The sequence below is a fragment of the Cynocephalus volans genome, chromosome 12 (genome assembly GCF_027409185.1).
Source record: "Cynocephalus volans isolate mCynVol1 chromosome 12, mCynVol1.pri, whole genome shotgun sequence".
Lineage (NCBI taxonomy): Eukaryota > Metazoa > Chordata > Mammalia > Dermoptera > Cynocephalidae > Cynocephalus > Cynocephalus volans.
Window position 1 is genome coordinate 63672986 of NC_084471.1, and position 21140 is coordinate 63694125.

General features: G+C 46.0%; 2 protein-coding genes and 1 long non-coding RNA gene across 5 annotated transcripts; all 3 read right to left on the reverse strand.

The window, feature by feature from the left end:
* Positions 1-3744: 3744 nt before the first annotated feature.
* ZC3H10 (zinc finger CCCH-type containing 10) lies at positions 3745-8107 on the reverse strand. 3 transcript variants are annotated; one of them, XM_063076169.1, is made up of 3 exons: positions 8004-8107; positions 7163-7226; positions 3745-5748 (listed from the first exon to the last, which is right to left on the reverse strand). In XM_063076169.1, the coding sequence occupies exon 3, from the start codon at positions 5691-5693 to the stop codon at positions 4386-4388; it is 1308 nt and encodes a 435-aa protein (XP_062932239.1). In that variant the 5' UTR covers positions 5694-5748; positions 7163-7226; positions 8004-8107; the 3' UTR covers positions 3745-4385. The 3 variants fall into 3 exon arrangements, with proteins under 3 accessions (XP_062932239.1, XP_062932240.1, XP_062932241.1); XM_063076170.1 differs by lacking the exon at positions 8004-8107 and adding an exon at positions 7582-7898; XM_063076171.1 differs by lacking the exons at positions 7163-7226; positions 8004-8107 and adding an exon at positions 5906-5921.
* A 401-nt stretch (positions 8108-8508) lies between these two features.
* LOC134361194 (uncharacterized) lies at positions 8509-9687 on the reverse strand. The gene is made up of 3 exons (XR_010021389.1): positions 9539-9687; positions 9134-9156; positions 8509-8863 (listed from the first exon to the last, which is right to left on the reverse strand). It is a non-coding gene; the product is annotated as an uncharacterized LOC134361194 (long non-coding RNA).
* A 1966-nt stretch (positions 9688-11653) lies between these two features.
* Positions 11654-20187, reverse strand: PA2G4 (proliferation-associated 2G4). The gene is made up of 13 exons (XM_063076019.1): positions 19930-20187; positions 17551-17679; positions 17195-17300; positions 17034-17103; positions 16710-16802; positions 14818-14881; positions 14268-14346; positions 14052-14130; positions 13836-13969; positions 13460-13554; positions 13198-13325; positions 12991-13044; positions 11654-12778 (listed from the first exon to the last, which is right to left on the reverse strand). The coding sequence occupies exons 1-13, from the start codon at positions 20015-20017 to the stop codon at positions 12713-12715; spliced, it is 1185 nt and encodes a 394-aa protein (XP_062932089.1). The 5' UTR covers positions 20018-20187; the 3' UTR covers positions 11654-12712.
* Between the last annotated feature and the right edge of the window lie 953 nt (positions 20188-21140).

The following is a 21140-nucleotide window of genomic DNA, read 5'->3' on the forward strand; positions in this document are numbered from 1 at the left end:
CAGGAAAGTCTAGTCCCAGCTGAGGCCCAGGAGCCACAAGATCAGCAGCTGCAATGCAGCTACCAGCACAAATAAACAGGGTGGGTCTCCATCAATAGACAATCATTTGCCCAGGTGCCACCTGGTGGTGATAAACAGCAAGTGGGCCAACAGGAAGAGATGGCCATTTGTTAAAGAAAGTGTCTTACAGGGTGGGGTCTAAAAGAGGAGAGACAGTACCTAGACTTCCTGGACTTGCAATTTGTATTTATATGTAAACTATAAATTGCCTCCTAGGGGATGCAGAGGGTCACATGTGGTACTCTGGTCTCAGTCCACTCACAAAGATGGAAGGAGCAACAAGATTTGAGGAAATTTCTTCTGTATTATTCATTCTTTGAAAGTTACTGCCATTGCTGGGTGGCCCTATCATTAGAACTTTCTTTCTTTCTCTTTTTTTTTTTAAAGATGACCGGTAAGGGGATCTTAACCCTTGACTTGGTGTTGTCAGCACCACGCTCAACCAGTGAGCAAACCAGCCATCCCTATATGGGATCCGAACCCGTGGCCTTGGGGTGTTATCAGCACCGCACTCTCCCAAGTGAGCCACAGGCGGGCCCCTCATTAGAACTTTCTATGGCAAGTCTGGAGTCAGACTACCTGAATAGATTCCCGGCCCCATTCCTAACTAGTTGTAGAATCCTGGGCAGATTACTTTTTTTTTTTTTGGCAGCTGGCCGCTATGGGGATTTGAACCCTTGACCTTGGTGTAATAACACCACGCTCTAACCAACTGAGCCAACCAACCAACCTAAGAAATTTTCTTTTTTGGCAGCTGGCCAGTACAGGGACCCAAACTCTTGACCTTGACTTTTTAAGCCTGCTTTTTCTGCCATCCTGGATTCGATAATAGTACACATTGTGTCAATGAGATATTGCATGTAAAGCACCTAGCATAGTGCCTTGGCTTATATTAAGCACTCAATAAATATTAGCTGTTATTCCAGATCTGTTTATTTCCTGTGCAGCAACACATGACCTTCCTCCATTGGGCAGCCCTTGAAATATTGTAAGAACATCTGTTGAGTTTTTACTCAGCCTTCTCTTGCCAGTTTTCTTTTTCTCAGCTACCTCACTGGTTTGTCAATGGCTCACTTTAAAAATTACTTTTAGGTTAGCTCAGTTGTTTAGAGCATGGTGCTGATAATGCCAAGGTCCAGGGTTGAATCCCTGTACTAGCTGGCCAGCCAACAAAAAATAAAAAATATAAATAAATAAAAATTATATTTAGAAGAACACACAACACTTGGGAGTAGTTCCACTTAGGCATAACATGTTAGATTGCTATGTTTACAAGCCACAACTAAAGTTCTACTACCTTCATGGAGCTCTTAGAAAGGAGCCTAGAACATAACAGGCTCTTAATAATTATGAATGGACGTATTATAAGGAAAAGGATTTCAATTTTTTGTAGCCAGTTGGAAGTCCTTGGTTGTTCTCATGTGTATTATTGCTAATGTAGATCTCTACACTGTTTCTCAGACAAACTCAAGGCTTTATCCCTAAGCAATTTTTTAAGGGGGAGAAGGGTCTGGTGTTTTATTCAATCCAAGTTACAGACACTTTGAATATTATTTAGTACTTCCTTGTGTTACTGTTGATAAATGGGCTTTTTATATTTTTAGGTAAGTTGGGGTTTTTTCTCAATAAAATATAGCCCTTGGCCATATCACTAGAGACTAGAGATTTCTCTAACATGAATACAATAAGCAACACTTAGTAGGTACAGATGTTCAGTTTGATTCCACCAAACTCTTCTATCAGCTGACAGAATTTTTTTTTTTTAAAGATGACCGGTAAGGGGATCTTGACCCTTGACTTGGTGCTGTCAGCACCATGCTCTCCCAAGTGAGCTAACTGGCCATCCCTATATATAGGGATCCAAACCCTTGGCCTTGGTGTTAATCAGCACCACACTCTCCCAAGTGAGCCACGGGCCAGCCCAGAATTTTTTTTGTTTGTTTTTTATCTGCAGTAACTTAGCAGGTGAGAAAGAGGCAAGCAGCTTCCAACATTTGGGAACTGGCCTGACACAACTAGGCTTCAGAGTCGCTAGGGCTGACCTGGTGCTCACAGCTAGTCAATGAGCTCCTCTGTTGGACCCAAACAATTTCACAAAACACCAGCGTCAGATAAGGTCACTCGGTGACTATGATAAAGTGAGACAAAAAACAAGATCACTAAACAATTTTGTTTAAGCACAAAACAAGGTCAGTGTGCAAACCACAAAATAGCAAACATCCCTCTCTCTCAGCTAAAAAGTGACTGCTCCTTCGTCAGTTGCAGCTTTAGCTTCATTCTAGTTGGCCCTTCTTCTAAATAAGATTAAGATTACCAATCACAGAATTATCCCTGCTTCCTTTGATAGCACCCAATTCAGAGGAACACCTACTTCCTTGAACCTTCTCCCAAATAACTTAACCAAAGTCTAAGTCCTTTAAGTCCTTTCTGTCACCCTCTTGCTGAGACACAATGGTGTCCCAATGGTGTGCTCTCTCCCTCACTGCAATGAGCATTAAACCCAGCTTGTTCAACTACAGGTGTATTCCTGGTGGTCTTTAGCTGGAATACATTAATACAAGACATATGACGTCTACAGTTTCCCAGATCTACCTCTTTGGAGATACTCAGCAAGAAGGAAATAAAATTAGTCAAGATTTGACTATGATCACATTCATCTCTAAATGCTCATAAAACCATCTCTTTTAATAATCCAGAATTGTTCCAGAAAACCAACAATAAGCTTATCAATGTGTTGTTTTTAAAATCCATAAACAATATTTGCCTACTTTTAGTCTTTAGGCCCTGACCCTTTTTTAATAACTGGCCTTGACCTAGCCCACCATCTCCAACTCCAGGTGTAACCTGAGTGATTAACCAGACAAGAGAGCAAGAGGTAGCAGGAAATATGATGGCAGAGGCACAGAATCACCTTCTCTATCCCCAAATCCATTGTCTCATTAGACTGGACACCTGAGTTGTTTCCCCTACATCAAGCATGAGCTGACGAGGAAATGAGGTTTGGTTTTTGGGTCTGCTGGCCTTACTGACCTTTATGTGGACTTAAAAACCTCTGGCCCTGTGTGGAGACAGAGGGAAGAAAGGGATGAACCCTGAGGCTTATGTCCCGAGAAGAACTTCCTTTTCCCAGAACCTCCCAAGCCTTGAAGGCTTAAGGCATTGGCTACTTAGGAAGGGATGGAGTAGGAGGACATTAATCACCATCAACAACTCAGAGAGGCAACTGCTATCTGCCTTGTTCTGTTTGAATAAGGGAAGGATCTGTCAACTATATAACATCCCATCCCCATTTCTCAGCACATACACCCTCCTTAGTACCTGCCCCCACTAAATGACCCTAGTACTAGGATCACTTGTAGGGGCAGGTACTAGGAGGGTGTATGTGCTGGGAAATGGGGAGCCCTGGTTACTAAGACAACCTGGGAATAGCACATACAGATAGAGACCAAAAACAGATGGGACTATTTCTAAACTAGACTAGGTGGCTCCAAAGCTTTTACCACACAAAGTGTCTTCCCCACAGCCCCATTTGGTCTTGTTTTGGGTCCTTACCCTTCTTCACTGACCTCTGTCCAACTTACCCAAGCTATGTGAGGGTGGGGTCTTTATCCCATTTTGGCATGAGATCTACTTACTGCTCCCATCTTCCAGACAGAATGTCTAAGCAAGTTTCCACTGCCTCCATTTGTTAAAAATAATTGTTCTTTTATTTCTTTGGAAAGTAGTGGGCCCTGCCTTATGGATTTCCAGACCAAGCTAGGGTAATGAATACTCCCCTAGTCTTTGGGCTGCAGTACTATGGTCCCAACCTTCACAGGGGCCCACGAGCAGTTCTGTATTGTTCAACCCAACTGGACCCCAAACTGCCTGAAGGCTCTTATCAGGCCTTCTTGCTCGGCCACCCATTTCCCAATCTTTCCTGGCTTCCCCTCTGGTGAGGGTATGGTATTTTTTTCTTCCAAAACCAGTGCTGGAACCTGTGCTGTGCAGAAGAGGACAAGACCAGTGATGCCCCCAACTTCCCATAAGTAGACACAGCCCCTCAGTCAGTCCTTCCTCTCTGCTGACTTCAGTCTGCACTCCTATGCAAGCCTCCACTGTGAGACTTGAAGATGGACAAGAGGACCCTGATAAAAGGGAGGTGAGAGAAAACATACCAGCCCAACCTCTCCTCAGAACATGCTCCTCAGCATACTCCTTATAGTCTCTTGTCCTAGTTCTTGAGTGAGCCCTTCAAAGAGGGCCTGGGAGAGCTAGGCAAGTGGGTAAGGGCCCCTCGACCCCAGCCCCAGGAGGCTATACCAGGGGAGTGTCCATTAGTCCCATCAGTGTGGCATGGCTGTGATGCGCATGCTCTGGGAAGCAATGGGGTAAGTCACCATGGGAGTGGTGGTGTGGCTCATTGTGATTCCTGCCAAGGGTTGGGCCATTGATACAGCCACAGGGGCCACAGGAGCCACAGATACAGCCACAGGAGCCATGGAGACAGGTGGGGGTGCCATTCCCTGGGCAATTGTTTGAGCCAGAGCAGCTGACAGTGGCGTGATCTCTGGGTTCAAGTGTGGGGGTGGGGGTGGTGGAGCAGCAGGAGGTGCAGCATTAGTTGGGGGAGCAGCTGGAGCTCCAGCAGGGGCCACCAGTTCTTGCTGGGACACAGGACGAGGCTGTAGAGCCTGACTGCTGAGAGTAGTGTGAGTCTGGGCAATTCCATGGTTAAAAGTGGCAACAGTGCCCACAGTGGGGGCCAGAGTCTGCTCGGTAGCTGGTGCAGTTGAGCTCAAGGTCATGACCTTGGCCTGATTGCGGAACTGGGCATTTTGTTCCAGCAGTACCTCATTGGTGGCCAGCAGGTTGCTGACCTGCTTCTTTAGTTCTTCCACCCGCTTCCTGAGCATGGCATTCTCCTCCTCTAGCACTCTGCATTCTACCCCTCGGGGTGGAGCCAGGCTATATTCATATGATTCAAAATGGGGGCCATCAGGGGGGCAGCATCCACCTCGCCGGCGCTTTGGGCCTGGCTCATGATCCTCAAAGACCCTGTCAGGAAGATCGTAAATATCATAGAGATCATGACGTCGTCCTGGGGGGACTGAACCTGTGGAGCCCCCACAACCAGTGCCTCCTCCACCCCGAGCATCAAACTCAAAATCCCGATGGAGGTGACGGAACTTGCACTTGGCTCCTCTCTGACAGTCACCCTTGAGAAAGTCACGGCAGATAGGGACTTCCTCTTTCCCATTTGGTAAGTCAGCAGGTGAAAGGCCCAGGCCAGCCGCCACTTTCTGCCTCAGCCGAGGGGGAAGCTCTCCTGTCTTCTTATAGCCATCCTCATCCTCCTTGGAGCCATGGATGAAACGGCAGTTTGGGCGGCTACACTCCTTGTTCTGGAAATCATGGCAGAAGATGAACTCATTTTTGCTCACCCCCAAGTTGGACACCTCACTCATGTCTGGGTGACGATATCGACAACGCTTGCCTCGCTTGCACACATTCCTCAGGAAATCTCTACAGATGGCATCTGAGCTGGCCCCGCCACTGCCTGCCCCCACCCCACTGGCCTCCTCGCTGCTACTGCCTCCAGGGCCTCCACCGCTGCTTGCAGTGCTGTTGGCATAGCTGTCCCGGTCAGGCATCCTGGTGCCCCCCAACTGAGGGCTTTCTTCCTTTTCTTGCCACTCTTGGTGACCACTAAAAAAGAGGAGAACTGTGTCAAACAGGAGTCCTCCAGAGAGACCCCGTTCTTCCTAACTATAAAGCAGGCAGCCCAGCAGGACAATGGCTTAGAGATGGTGAATCTAAGGGATGAGAATTCTGGCTTAACTGGCTGACTCATCAGAAGTCCTACCCAGGCTCTTGTGCACCTGGTCCGGGTCAGAATGATTCATACTTGCCTGGCTAACGGAGGAAGGAGGGAGTTGAGGTGAAGTTACTTCATCTTACTAATGATAATAAGCCAAGGAGGGGGCAGGGAGAGAACAGTGTTGGATTTTATCTTCCCTTCTGAGTTGACCTTATTAAAGCTGTGGAAGTGAAATTAAAACTGCTTTTAGTATCTAAATAGGCTGGGAAAAGACTGGGAATAGGGCCTAAGATGGGCTACTTAGCTGCTAGATCTATGGATGTTGTGACATTTGTAACAAAACTTTCCTTAATCCCTCTACCACGAGATTTCAGGCGAAGGCTCTGTAATTATCAGATCTCTAGAACCCAAGAAATCTTGAGTGAAGAGACCGGTGTTACCAGTTTGAGGGCAGTCCTTAAACCTGTCATTTTTCAGAATTCTCTCTCAGCCCACCACCACTCTCAACTCCAGGGAAAACAGCACCCTGCATTTCAGGGAAATCTCCACTTCTAGACCTCCCAGGACAAAATCATTTGTGGCAAGGTCAAGGTGGAAAAAAGTTAATTTCACAGGAAGAAGTGACCCTTTTCCCCCATCCTCCACCACCCTCCTGACCACCCCCCCCATGGGAAGATCCCACTGACATCAAACCACACCATTCCTCACCCCATAAAAATCCTCTTTATTTATAGACTCCATAAAAGCTTTTTAAGTCTCCTATTTCCCAAGAGAGCTCTGGAATGTCAGTCCACTGCCCTGGTTCTAGCCCTCCCCTCTCCACCCCCAAATAGACCGAGAGTCCCTGCTACCACGTGTTAGACCTTCTACGCCTTTCCCAGGCAGTGTTCAGGCTCCCCCTGCTGTTCAAATAGAAAAACTTCATATTGTTTCCCCTTCAGCATAGAGCATAAAGGAAAGTTTCCTGATTTCTTTGGCCTTGACCTACCCCCCATCCCAGCCCACTGCCTTGACTTTGCTTTCAGATCTCCCTAAAATGAACGGACCAGACCAGAGGCCAAAGTTACACCAGAATCTGTAAATGAAGAGGGGTCTTCTTCCTCCAAAGGGAGGTAGCCTCAGAATAATGGAAACAATCAAGGAAAGAAGTGATAAAAGAGAAGATACAAACTTTTACTAGAAAGAGAAATAACCAGGTGAAGAATAAATGCCATCTATCCAAGTCTGACCCACTTGCAAGTCCCACCAGAATCAGATAAGTAGATGACACTCTTCCCCACCCAACTCTCCCAGAATCGATACCTGAGGTATCTCAGGTGAAGTCCGGGGCTCCTGTGGGTCTCCACCTCCACATCACTGCTGGGTTCTGAACAGGAAAAAACAGAGACTTGGGCAGGAGAAGGAGTAAGAGTGGAGGACTACGGGATGGGTGTCACAAGAACGAAGTCTGATAAAAGGGCAAGAGCTCTGGGAACTTAAGGATTTCCTTAGGGTTCAAACTGAACTTCCCCACCTGTCAAAGGGAGAAGTTGCCCGTAAGAAAAGTAAGGGATAGAACTAATTTGGAGGAGCTGGGAGAATGGGTTGCAAAACCAGCCCTGAATGAACAAAGGGTGAGGGGCACCAAGCCTCAAGATGAAGGAGGGTATGGGGATCAGAGCCCGGCCTAGGGTTGGAGTTAGGAACGCCGAATGAGGAGCTGTACAAGGGCAGCGACTGACAGTGCAGTGGGATGGCAGATTAGACTTGGGGCGGTGATTATGACGCTTCCCAACACCCTAGAGTTTGCAGGAAAAAGTCCTAGGAGTTTCCCCGCAGCAAGTCTTCTAGCTTGGCAAGTTCCGTGTAGTGCCGCCGGCGGTTAGTGGAATTAATTAGTGAATTAAGGGAGCACGAAGTGAAGCGGGGTGAGGGGCTTCCAGGTGACATCAATCTGAGGGGATGGGCAGAGCTGTGACGTCACGGAACTGGCGTTTGCTCGCGAAACGGGGTCAGTCAGAAAAGGGCCTCTGCCCTGGGGTGTGAGGAAGAACCAGCTCAGTCCTGGGGGGCCTTGTATGGCCCGGCCAAGCCCAGACGCTGGGCCGGCCCCGACTCCTCCCCTCCGGGCGCGGCCTCCACCTAAGTCTCCCGCCTCCCTCACCTGCCGCCGCCGCCGTAGTTGCTGCTGCCGCCTGCCGGTCCTCTGGCTTCGACAAAGAGCCGCCCACCCTCTCTTCCGCTTCCTGCGGAAGAAGCGACGCTCTAGCCACCAGACCCGGAACTATACTCTATGGTGTGCAAAGAGATTGTGCGACAAGCCGCAGTAAGCTCCCAGCAAGCTTTGCGTGTTACCATGGCAACCCGACCAGAAAAGGATTGCAGAGCCCAGAAAACGGAACTTGGAAACGTTAAGCCTAAGGAAATATAGGGTCGGAACAAGTATTTACCCCAAACTTGCCCGCTGACTTCGAAACCTGCCCCCAGGCACATACTACACCCTTTCTAGTGCCAGCCAGATGTTGACCACACCACATTCCCGGGCTGTTGCCTCAGTAGCTTTGACATCCTTCAATAGCACGGGTAGTAATAGGGCACTCTCTACTGTACTGATGATACAGAATCGCCACCCAATGGAACCGTAAAAAACATATAACAGACAAGACAAGTTTTTGATTCTTCAGCTAACACAGCAGAAGAGATGATTTATTGTACACGTTACACTCGGCCACAAATGAGAACAGAACTAGTCCAGAACGTCACAGGTCCAGAGCAACGGACCAAGAGGGACTGTTTTAAAATGAGCAAGGTGGGTCTCTCAGAGGTGGTCTCGGTGCTCGGATGGCGATGGAAATCCTAGATCCACTGTGAGAGAAGTTCTAGACAGTAGCATGCAGTCCAACAACTTGTACCAGCGTCCCCGGCCTCCAGCATTCCACATTTCTGCTCCTGTGGCCTCCGTGGGTGCACAAACTAGCCGTTTACTTGGATCTCTGCCTCATCTTTCTTCTTTTGCGCTTCAGCCTGAAAATATACATAGGAATGCCCACAAACAAGAGTTCAGTTTTTCCCTCCCACCTTAAATCTAAAGTGCAAAGAATACATGCGGTGGTAAATTGAATAAGCACTACCGTTCTATTGTCCTGTGGTTCAATCCCTGGCTTCTGGCAAAGGAATGCTCTTAACCTTTTTCTCCTAAAGTTCTTTTAGATTTCCAAACCAAACGTTCCCCCCAAGTTTTGTCTAAGGAGCACCCCACTTCCCTCCTCCTGGTCTGGCAAAGCCTCAGCGTACCTGCGCATTCGCTTCTTCCTCCACTAGGAAAGCAATCGTAATAGGAAGAGAAAAAAACAGATTAGCCTTATTAACAGGTTTAAATAGCGATATAAATGAACAGTTTAGAACAGGACACTTCATTCACCAAGTTGAGTTCCTGGTCGTAGAAATCACATCAATAATTTGGACACCCTCGTCCGACGTAAAACCCTAATTCCGCGTGCTTTTTCTACCCCTCCCATCCTCTCCCCCCACTTCACCGCTACCACCTCTCCTTCTCCCCAAACTATCATTCCTCTCCCACAGGCTCTTGGGCACCCTTGAGAACCCAGCAGTAAGTTAACCATGGCGGACTTCGCTTGCCTGGGTCTCCTCCTACTCGACAACTTCTACCTCCCGAGCTTACTGCTAGGGAACCCTTACCTTGGCTCTCATGGCGCAGAGGTTTCTACGGGCAAAGAGAAAAAGGTTACAGTTAGTTTGCGGTGATGATGGTAAATGCAGAGGTCAGATGTTAATGGATTGTACGACGAATCCGAACACAAGCAGCGATAACTCACCTAAAAAGATGGCGCTAAGACTGAGAGAGAGCCAAACTTCCGCCTATTGGTATTTAACGGCGCGCCCAGTGTCGTCACTTCCGCTGTTCCGCCCTTTCCCCAGGGGCGGGGCACCCAATGAGTAACAATAGCTTCAGCCGTTGAGAGGTTAAGAATTCTCTTTGAAAACGGAGTATTCTGAACTCGAGTTATTAATCCCCCCCCGCAGTTTTATGATGATATTGTACTCTTTCAACTTGAGCACCTATTTCCAATATGGGACTAAGAGGTGCAGACGAGAAACGACAGTGTCTTCCGCCTTTTCTCTCATTGCTTCTTGGTAGTTGCGGTTTTGTGACGAAGTCCTCCATTTTACTATGGATATGTGGGGACTGTACAAAATTTTGTTTTACTGGTTTGCCTTATATTCTAAACTAAATTGCTGCGGGGAGATTCCATGTCGGAACTTCAGCAGATCCTAAGATTCCGGAACAAAGAAAGATGTAAAATCGGGCGTCGGGAAAGCTGTCAAACTATAGAGTCCTCTGTCAGTGTTTAAAGTAGATTATCTCTTTTTCTAAAACTCCGAGAACGAAGTAGCTAGCTATGGTCTTTCCTGACAGTGCCAGAGGCAGAATGTCACTAGAGATTTCCTGCTGCAACGCGTCATTTTTTCGGGATATACTTCAGTGATTTCTCTAACTAGGGTGAAGATCAAACCAATGGACAGGGTTAGCAAGATTAGCTAAATCTTCTCTAGGGAAAGTATGTCATTTGGTGTAAAGATAAGGAACTTCCCAGTCTCATGGTACTAAGACTAAACATTTCATACAAATATAGTAATACTTTACGTTTGACTCTTGAAAAGCAGGTTTTTAAAATTTAGGTTCCTGTTCCGAATGTTTAAGTAGTTCTAGCATTGTCACTATCAGAATATAACAAGTTTCTTAAAAAAAAAAAATAATAATAAGCCTAGCAGAATTATATCAAGTCCATCAGGATTGCCAACTAGTCAATAAGCTCTGAGAGAAATCGTAGTTTGTTTTTTAAAAAATAAATTTTAGGGCCGGCCCGTGGCTCACTCAGGCGAGTGTGGTGCTGACAACACCAAGTCAAGGGTTAAGATCCCCTTACCGGTTATCTTTTGAAAAAGTAAATAAATAAATAAATAAATAAATAAACTTTATTTTTTAGAATTTTAGGTTCACAGCAAAATTGAGAGGAAGGTATAGACTCTCCACATATGCACTGCCCCCACATATGACTAGCCTCCCCCATTATCAACATCTCCTACCAGAGTGGTTCACTTGTTACAATTGATGAACCTACACTGAGACATCATTATCACCCTAAGTCCACAGTTTACACTAGGGTTCACTGTTGGTGTCGTACATTCATATCCTTTGTTCAGTTTTATTCACCATAGTATCTCCAGGTAAGCAGTGCCTCACATGTAGTAAAATAAATCTAATTAACAAATTACTCACCCAACCTTATTCTAGCCCTAAAAACTAACATACCACCAGGCATTCTTCCTGGCTTCCTGAATCAAGAAAAACACTTGTTATAGTGTTGTTTTTTGTAGCACATTAAGTGTTCTGAACAAATGTCAGCAGTGAGGGATATGTTTCTGCTTTAGAAAATTAAATTACCAAACTCCCATAAAAATTACTGTATCTTCAGAGAAACCAGAAATTTGTGTTTTTCCCAACTCAACATATTCCTTTCTTTAGGGAAGGTAGAGTATGGCATTATAGAAAAACAGCTCCGATTGATCACCATTTCCTCAACTGAGTGTCCCCACCTCCATCAAATAAGAGCAGCATACATGGGCCAGCCCTGTGGCTCACTCGGGAGAGTGCTGCGCTGGTAGCGATATAGGGATGGCCGTGTGCTCGCTGGCTGAGCGTGGTGCGGACTGCACCATGCCGAGGGTTGCGATCCCCTTACAAAAAAAAAAAGAGAGAGAGAGAGAGAGAGAGCAGCACACAAAGGCACATCAGTATGAGCAAATCGAAATTTATTTTAACGCCATGTCGTTTTCAATGTGTTTAAAAACCTCATAAGTTAGTGGATGCCCGAGTTCCCTGGGACAGCATGCTGGAGGTACCGAAATTTGTCACCTTTCTCTATAAACCCCCAGCAATTCATCCAATCCAGTCCACAGCTTCAGAAAGCCAGGAGTTGTGTCTTCAGTTCTACTCCTCTGGTTCCTGGGTTTTCTTTCAAGGGAGGGAGGTCAGAGTATTTCAAATGGGGAACAAAACCATGGTTGAGCTTCTGGCTCAGGTTTGTGTAAGATGGGAGTGAGGGAAGACCAGACTGACTCCACAGAAAAGGACAAGGTTGAGATGGATTACTTCTTTACAGCTTTGTGAAAATGGGAAGAAAACAAGGCCCTGCAGAACAAAAATGACTAAAAAGTTTCACAAATGAGCATCCACTTGATAGACGAGAATCTCTTCATAAATGGAGGCTCCAGCTCCAAAAAATGAGAGGGGCCTGACTAGACAGCCTGTGTCAGTGAGGAATCTGCCACATGTGAATAAAAACAATCTGAAGAACAGCTCCTTTTAATTTTGAGGCCAGACAAAATACTTGGGGAGAGTGGGAGAGAGGAAAAAGCCCCATATAGATGGGAAAAGCTGACATCAGACTGGTATAAAAAAATTTCAGCTGAGTTTTCAGTGGCAATGGCTAATTTAGCCTCTTCTCTGTTCTGTTGTAGGGCCACAAACCTTGACCAAGCAGAGTAGTAGAAAAGGCTAGAAAGAGGGGCTTGAAGACGATGGATTTTGACTCCTGATTTTATTATTCAATTTCTTTTTTTCTTTTTAAAGTAGTCTTCGGTGGCTGGGAAGACTGGCATCCCAAGACCAGAGTCAGTTGGAGCTGGTTTTTGTTGGAAGGGGGTGGGCTAGGGGACTGGACTGGGGGCAGGGAGACCCTGCTCTGCAGGCGGTCCTGGGTGGAGAAGATGAACTGCACTTCACAGAGCCCGGGGTATGGTGGGAAGGGGATGAGGCAGGAGCGGCAAGCTGGGGAGATGGGACCCACCTCAGTCCCCAGCTTCATTTTCTTCTAATGTTTCCCCACTGGTGGCATTCTCTGCAGTCTTGGAAGCCTATATTCAAGAAAAGGAAGGGAGAAGACTTGTCAGTTCCTAATTACTAGGAGGTAGTGTCTGGGGGACCAAAGACAAAAATATCCTAATCCTCTGGGTCAGGGATGAGAAGGGTGAAATAATGCATACAGAAATCTAAACACCACTACCCAGGAAGGTGGAATAAAGAGGGATCAGGTTCACCCTGCCAGAGAGGAATGATCACAACGCACCTTCTTTTTTTTCTTTTTCTGAGTTTTCCGACTTGCAGAACTCTGGAGGAGGGCCTGGAATACAGGAGGAAGGCAGCAACATATTTTGAGGGATGTGGAAGAAATACAAACACAAAGCATTACTCTCAGTACTGTAGCTCTTTGCAGGACTTTAGCCCTTTTTCCAGGACAGGTGCCACACACTCACACTTCCCATCCCACACTAACCTTTAACTCTGCATCCTGGACCTCCATCTCAGACTTGTAGAGGTCAGGCTCAAAGGGACCACTGGTTATCCTCATGGGGCCATTGGGCATGAGCAGAACTGTAAATTTAAACTGAGCAACAAATTCACCTATGGGAAAAATGAAGATGTGTTTTGATAAAATGTTCCTTTGTCATACTTAGCTCTTTCCTGTAAGTTACAGGGAGAAGATGGGTTACAATATAATCAGGGCTCCAAAGTGAAACTGTCTTCTTAGAACTCACCCTCCTTCTCATAGAGAACATTAAATGGTTGCAGCAGTTCATGTTTGGCACATTCTACCACACCCATTCGGGCCTTCTTCTCATCTTCAAATGCTCTGGGTAGGGGAAGACGGGATTCAGAGGTATCCTCAGCTCCCCATCAAGTCTTACCATTTTGCTCATGTTTTAAAAATAGCTCCTAATCTCAGGCAGAAATCATGCTTAGATTGCTCTTTTACATTACCTTCAATGAGGAGATGGGGAGAGAGCACGTGCTGAGCTACAAGTCTAGGCTGGAGGGGAGAGGGAGGGAGGGATGGGGGAGGGAAAAGTGTGGCTGGGTGCATGGTCTGTGAGTCAGACTGCTTCTAAGTCCTGTCCTGGCTAAGTGCAGTACCTTAAAGTAAATGGCATGGCATCAAAACGCCTTTCCACCTCACTGAAGAAGGCACGTGAAGTTTTCATTTTCAGGCCGTACTGTTTAGAGGGGTCTCGTTTGTAAATGGTGGTTCTCTGTCCTGCATCCTTGGCCTAAAAAGAGTAAGTTATGTCATATTTGGTCTGGTGAACACACCCTCAGTCACGCTTCTTTGCTAACTGGTACTCTCCTCACCTTGCCCTCTCCTGAGCTGACGAGAACGTCCACGGCATATACTTCATGTACCTCAAATTCAGCTTTTTCATGGTCCTTCCTAAAAGGAATAGAGAGAAAGGGAGACATTAAAAGTAATAAGTAGCTCCTGAGAGTTTGGAGGTGGGCAAGATTAAGTTTGGAAGTAGGGAAAAAGAGTTGATGATTAGTTTGGAATGGTAAAAGGTTGGCACCTACTTCTGTTGGTCTGTGGGATTCTGGATAATTGTTTTCTCTCCATCAATGACATGCTGTTTCAATTGGTGTGACAGCATACCTGTAGACAGGACAAGATTTACAGTACCAGCTAGCTAGAATCCAAAAAAGTTTACAAGGGGCTGGTCCCTGGCTCACTTGGGAGAGTGTGGTGCTGATAATACCAAGGCCATGGGTTCAGATCTCTATATCGGGATGGCCAGTTAGCTCACTTGGGAGAGTGTGGTGCTGACAACACCAAGTCAAGGGTTAAGATCCCCTTACTAGTCATCTTTTTTTTTTTTTTTTAAGAAAAACAACAACAACAAAAAAAACTAACAAAAAAACAACCCAAAAGGTTTCCAAATCCACCCACCTAAGTAGTTTGATGGGGCAGGCAATGAGAAAAAGTGCCTGGCTATGGAAATAAAGGGCACTGAGCTTTCTGGCTTAGACTGTTCTAAATCCAAGATGGATCTTCAAGACAGCAAAAGCCTTAATTCTGCTAAACCACTCATTCTTACATCTTCAACCCCATTACCTAAGGTCTCACCTTCTATTGGCGTGCAGTTAAATGAGTGGGCAACTTTGTTCCAGGCTTCTGTCACTTGTGTGTTCTAGAAGTACAAGATCAAATAAGAGGTGAGATGTCAGGGGCTCATAAGTACTCTACCATGAGAATAAGAAGCACAGAAAGACCAAGACTTCTAATATCCTCCACCAAATGCCAATGATTTTCATTCACTAATTTTTCATTTCTTAGCCCTATCATCTCTACAACCTAAAAATACCTTATATTTGCATATCATTTTACAAAGCACTTTCATAAAGATGGTCTACTTAGACAACAATTCTCAAAGGTTAACAGGGCAGATCAATATCCCAATCTAGAAAATATGGAAACTGAAACTCAGCAAGGTTAAATGATTTGTCCAAGGTTAAACAAGTATCAAGTGGAAGAACCTAGTCATAAACCCAGGTTTTCTGGGCCGGCCCGTGGCTCACTCGGGAGAGTGTGGTGCTGAGAACACCAAGGCCCCTGGTTCGGATCCCATATATGGATGGCCGGTTCGCTCACTGGCTGAGTGTGGTGCTGACAACACCAAGTCAAGGGTTAAGATCCCCTTACCAGTCACCTTTAAAAAAAAAAAAAAATAAAAAAAAAAATAAACCCAGGTTTTCTGATGTTAAGTCCAGTGTTTATTCCTTTACACCTGGCATTCTAACCTGTTTGTTTGTTTTTTTAACCTCTTTCAAACATGATCTGATCCTAACCCAAGTTATAATTCTTAGACAAAAAAAAGTGAATAACTAATCATAACTAATATTCACTGAATATTTATTTATGTGCCAGATACTGTGACAAGCACTTCACATGGATTTATCTCAATTCTCACAATATCCTGTGAGAAGCCACAAATATTTTCCCCATTTTACAGATGAGGTACAGGGTATGGACCCAATCTAATTTCGTAGCTATACACTAATCAATATACAATACTACCTTCCTGTGAAGTTACACAATAATGAATATATAAATAACAAAAATAATAAATGTATAAAATATTAACAGCTAATTCATGTGCACTGTTCAAAGGGGTAGATAACAACTCTATGATGTTAGGTATCATTATAAGGAAACTAAGAGGTTTAAGTAAAAATAATGCAACTAAGCAATAATGGGAATGAAGCACAAATTGATTAAAAGTGTGAGGAACAAGAGCACAAAAAGGAAAAAAAAAAAGTCTATGCTTGAAATACTGAATGGGTCTCTGGAAATTCAGGTTAGAAATGTCTCCACTAACAATCTAACATGTTTAATTCTATAAATTCATGAGAACTTTATAATCCCTGGACTTCCTCATACTGTCTTGCAAAGTACAGAAGTAACTTTTGGCCTCTCTTTGGCACCAGTTTTTTGGTACTATTATCTCTCTCTCCTACCCTTTTATGATTTTTGTTCTATAAGCTTTTAAAACTAATTGAATTTTTATATCTATGCTTAATTTGTAAGCTCCTAACCTCAAATTATTTGAGGAAAGATGAACTTACAAAACATTAAAAAAGAACTGTATAGGCTCCATGAGGAAGGGACCTATACAAGGGTACTTCCAAAAGTTCATGGAAAGATTTGTATTATCTTTTAATTCTATTTTTCCATGAACTTTTTGAAGTACCTGCATATATCCATACCCCCAGCATGGAACTGTCTACAGTAGACACTCAGAGTTAACTGCTGTTTAACATTAAGCTCTTTAGTTACTGCCTCTTTTTTTTTTTTTTTTTTTTTTTTTAAAGAAATCCCACCCTAAGAGGTAGCTAATTTTAAAAAGCTGTTTGTTTTATAAGAGGACTGTGGGGGAAGTTGATAGTTCCATACAGAGTAGCTATATCCATTCGCATCTTTGGTTTTATCAAGCTTTGGAGCTGAATAAAATAGCTTACCTGGTTTCCAGGTTTGACAAGGCGTAGGGCAGCTTCAGCACAAAGGTGAGCAGCCTTAATGACATCTGCTTTCCGCCCTGTTACTTGGGTCCCCTATGGATAAGGAAATGCAATTAGTGTTTCTTGGAAAGCTCACTAACTCAGCTAGCCATTTGGTTAATATCTGTGTGCCTATATGCCAGGTCAGCCAACAAGTAGGAGAGGAAAAAACCTTTCTCCTTTTGCTTCTCTAGAGACTCCCTCAAAACTTCTGTGGTGGTAGGGGAAATGGCAATGCATCCCAACCACCCAAGGTTGAACAGAGTTGAGAAGCAGGCCACTGACCTCAGCTACATCAACCACAAAGGTGTGAGCCACATTAGCAATGAAGCCATCCACATGGACCCCAAGGTCGCTGAAAGGCAAGAGCAGAGTACTGCATTAGGAATTGGCACTATGTAAATGCTCAGAAAAATGACAAATGCTGTAAAATGGTTTAACCTTACATTTTTACCAAGTCACCTTCCTTGAGTATATAGTCCTGGTCACTCTTCAAAGGGGAAAAGTGACACACACAGTTATTTACCGAAATGCTGGTAGGAAAAGCAATACCTGTAAAGACAGAATCAATAGCCTTACTGCCTTGCTCTCTATCTCGGGAGCCCTGTTGTCCTTCAGAAAAATGGAAGGTTTTTTTCAGGGTCTTGCTCAAGTTTAATCCATTTGGATAGGTAGGAAACTGCTTGTATCCCACTTGCCATTCCAATTCTCTAAATATCTCAATATTATAATGAAGAATCAAAAACATATAGAAGCAAACCAAGGGTCAAACTTGGGAAGTTAGTGAGAATTTTTTTTTTACCTTTCTTCATTTCCTTCTCTTTCTTGAAGATTTTCCCTGTCTCTTCCATAATCATGGCATCACCTTTCTCACACAGGCTCAGTACCGACACACCTGAGCTGGATGCCTCCACCAAAGACCGAAGTACGCCTGGGGACAGAATCCCACCATGTCAGCCTTGCATGTACTTATTGTCTAGTTACCACCCAAGTAATACCTTGAAGTTGGATTCAAGGTTTCTAACATTCCCTAGTGCCATTGCCCTGAGGCTGAAAGAGGGAACAAGTTTTGCCTGTTGGAATGTATCTACCCATAATCTTTAATTTCTACCTTCCTTCCCTAAAATAAAAAGGTCAACACTTCCTTCTCTCCTTTTAATTATGTGAAAACTGGGAATATACAATTTGTCTTCCTAGGCAAGGCCTTGGACCTTCCAAAGATGATAACTTTGGTGTGGTAATTATAAATTTCAGGGGGCTCTCACCAAGGTAACCCACATATATGCAAAGCAGACTAGAAGAAATTTATAGGCGTCACAGACAACAGGAAGTTGGATGTAGAATTGCTGACTCGAAAGTGATGCATTGTTAAATGTTACCTTCTCTTCTCAGACACTTTAATTAGGTGTTCGTAAACTCAATTAATGTAGACGTATTTCTTTTTTTTTTTTTTTTGTCTTTTTCGTGACCGGCACTCAGCCAGTGAGTGCACCGGCCATTCCTATATAGGATCCGAACCCGCGGCGGGAGCGTCGCCGCGCTGCCAGCGCAGCACGCTACCGAGTGCGCCACGGGCTCGGCCCAGACGTATTTCTTCATAAACAAGTATATAAGCCAAGAGGACTTAACCTAAGATTCCTGGGCTTCAGGGGGCTTGTGGCTTATAGCTTTCATTAGATCTCAAAGACGTATGTGACCCCTAAGTTTCAAAATTGGTATCTAAGATCACGAATGCCTCAAGTTATACACTGCAAGAAAGAGAAAAAAATATTTTCTTCTGACTCAACCACTAGTATAAAATACTAAAAAGCACCAAAAACGGGGTTACTATACTAAATGCCCATTGTGTTATAAATTATCAGTTTGTTCATGCTCTCTCCATGATCCATCCTGAACTTCAGATTTGATTTCTTTTTTTTTTTTTTTTTAAAGATGACCGGTAAGGGGATCTTAACCCTTGACTTGGTGTTGTCAGCACCACACTCAGCCAATGAGCGAACCGGCCATCCGTATATGGGATCCGAACCCGGGGCCTTGGTGTTATCAGCACCGCACTCTCCCGAGTGAGCCACGGGCCGGCCCGAGATTTGATTTCTGAGATCTCAGTTTTCGTGATTCTTTGGAAGCTATTAAAACAGGTTTTCAGCCACAGGACCAAAGGCATCCTAAATACCACCTCCCAGCTATCTTTACTGCCAAAACCATTTAAAAGATGAGGGACAAGCAGTTCCTATCTCCTTAACTGGGTTTTTTTAATAGAAAGGTGAATTGGAAAGAGAAAATAGAAAGTGAGACATCTGCTTAGAGCGGCAGGCAGTGATGAGAAAGAGCACACAGATCGAATAAGGATGACTTCTAACAATCCTAACATCAATCCTCCCGTTTCCAGTGCGGTTCATAAGCTTGCTTAGTTGAGTGAGAGGAAGACCTCAAAACACTCCTACAGTTGTCAAGTCTGTGAGAACAACAAATTTGAAGACTGAGGCCATCTGCACAGACTGGAGGGGTGGTAGTAACGGATAACGTCCAGGAAAGCCAGATATATCTCCAAGAGTTGTGTCAGAAGCTTAAGGAGTGCCCTCCAACGGTCCCCAGAGCTGTCCCAAGGGTAGAAGGGGGTCCCCACCAGGGTAAGAGTTGAAGAAAAGGAAAGACTCCAGCAAGGCACGTGGCGGGGAAGCTAGTGTTGGGGACAGTAGCGTAGAAAGAAGGGAGACAGCAATCCGCACGGGGACCCAGCAACACGTGCCGGCTCGGCTCCTGACGCCCGGGAGCCGCGACAAAACAGAGGAGCGCTTCCGTCACCAACAGCTGGGCGCTTCCTTTTCGAGGTGGCCTCGTCGCTGCCAGAATCAGAGGAAGCAGAGATCCGAACTGAAGGGTGAGGGGCAGAAGACGCGCCTCGTCTCCTTACCAACGGCCCAGGGTCGGAGCCTGCCGGAGTCCCCTCTTTGAGTTCTTTCTGGTCGCCGGCCCGCACCTCCACATACTCCAGCCCCAGGCCTTGGCGGCTCAGGTCCCAGACGCGACACCGGGTCTTCCCACCACGCCGCCCCCAGCGTACTGGTGAGGGCCCCTTAGCAGCTCACTCCGCATGACCCCGCCGCTCCAGCCCTTCTGAGGCCAGCCCAGCACCTCTCCCTCTCAGCCTCAATTCCCGGACCCCTGAGGCCGCACTCACGGTTGGCGATGTCGCCCCCCATCTTATACTTGGTCACGACCAGGTCCTCGGCGATAGTTTGCTCCTGCTGCTCGTCCTCGCCCGACATCTTCCTACCACCACCACCACTGCAGCCTCGCTTCCCCTGAGCCGCCGCGTCTCCCTTCCCAGCCGCGGGCTGTGGCTAGAGCCCCCTGGATCGGCCGGGAGAGCGCGAGCAAAAGCGCGAGCAAGCAAGGGAGCGGGCGGGCAGGAGAGAGCGAGAAGCTGCGAGCGCGCGGGCTGAGACGCAGGGCACGCTGGGACAACGAGTCCTTTTCACCTCAAGCCTCTAGCCGCCTTCTTGAATCGGCGAACTACAATTCCCAGCCTGCCTCTCGCTCCCCTAAGCCAGGCTCTGGGGCCTTGCCCTCCAAGGGCCTCGCACGCCGGAATCGCCGGGCACTCTGGGAAGAGTCAGGCTCCGGCGGGAAGGCGGAGCCGTTGGGGAGGTTGAGAGAAGCGTGGTCTCCCGGAAAACCCACATCCACCAGGATCGCTGAGTGAAAGCCCTTAGTGGAGGGGGGCGGGCTGATGAAGAAGGGGTGGAGCTACGGCGGAGCAGGGCGGATTAAGGTGGAGCGGAGGCGGGTAGGCAGTGTCTACACCTAGGGCGGTGAGTCCGGGTGCGCCCTTCCTTCGATCCCTGGATTGGCTGGCGAGACCGGTCTAGCCGGTCCAACCGTCCTCAGATGCTGGGAGAACAGGGAGGGGGCAGAGTGGGTGTGGAAGACCAAGGGTGCTGGGAGCCAGAGGGATTATCGTTTCACGGCCTCCCAATCTAGAGGCCGGACTTCCACTGAAATAAAACGGCACTGTTCTTCCAATAGTGGGCTTCGATGGGGCACCTGAGGGAAGTGTTCAGAAAGAGCTTTGGAGGGCCGGCCCGTGGCTCACTCGGGAGAGTGTGGTGCTGATAATACCAAGGCCACGGGTTCAGATCACTATATAGGGATGGCCGGTTAGCTCAGTGGGTGACCATGGTGCTGACAACACCAAGTCAAGGGTTAAGATCCCCTTACCGGTCATCTTTAAAAAAAAGAAAAAAAAAAAAGATTTGGTGGCTTTCTTAAGAGAGTGAGATCTGGAGCATCTGGAGAAAGCATATCTATAGGGCTTTTTTCTAACTTTCCCAAACATGTGGATTTTTTGTTTTTGTTTTGTTAGTTGTCCTTTAGAGATTCCTAATTAAA

Bases quoted from the DNA above. Each gene is read 5' to 3' on its own strand.
- PA2G4 (XM_063076019.1), bottom strand. From the start codon at position 20,017: ATGTCGGGCGAGGACGAGCAGCAGGAGCAAACTATCGCCGAGGACCTG. The intron at 17,301-17,550 runs GTAAAAAAAAAA...CTGTCTTTACAG, and splicing joins AGAGAAGGAAATGAAGAAAG to GTATTGCTTTTCCTACCAGC. The intron at 14,131-14,267 runs GTAGGTGCCAAC...TATTCCTTTTAG, and splicing joins AATCCCACAGACCAACAGAA to GAAGGACCATGAAAAAGCTG.
- ZC3H10 (XM_063076169.1), bottom strand. From the start codon at position 5,693: ATGCCTGACCGGGACAGCTATGCCAACAGCACTGCAAGCAGCGGTGGA.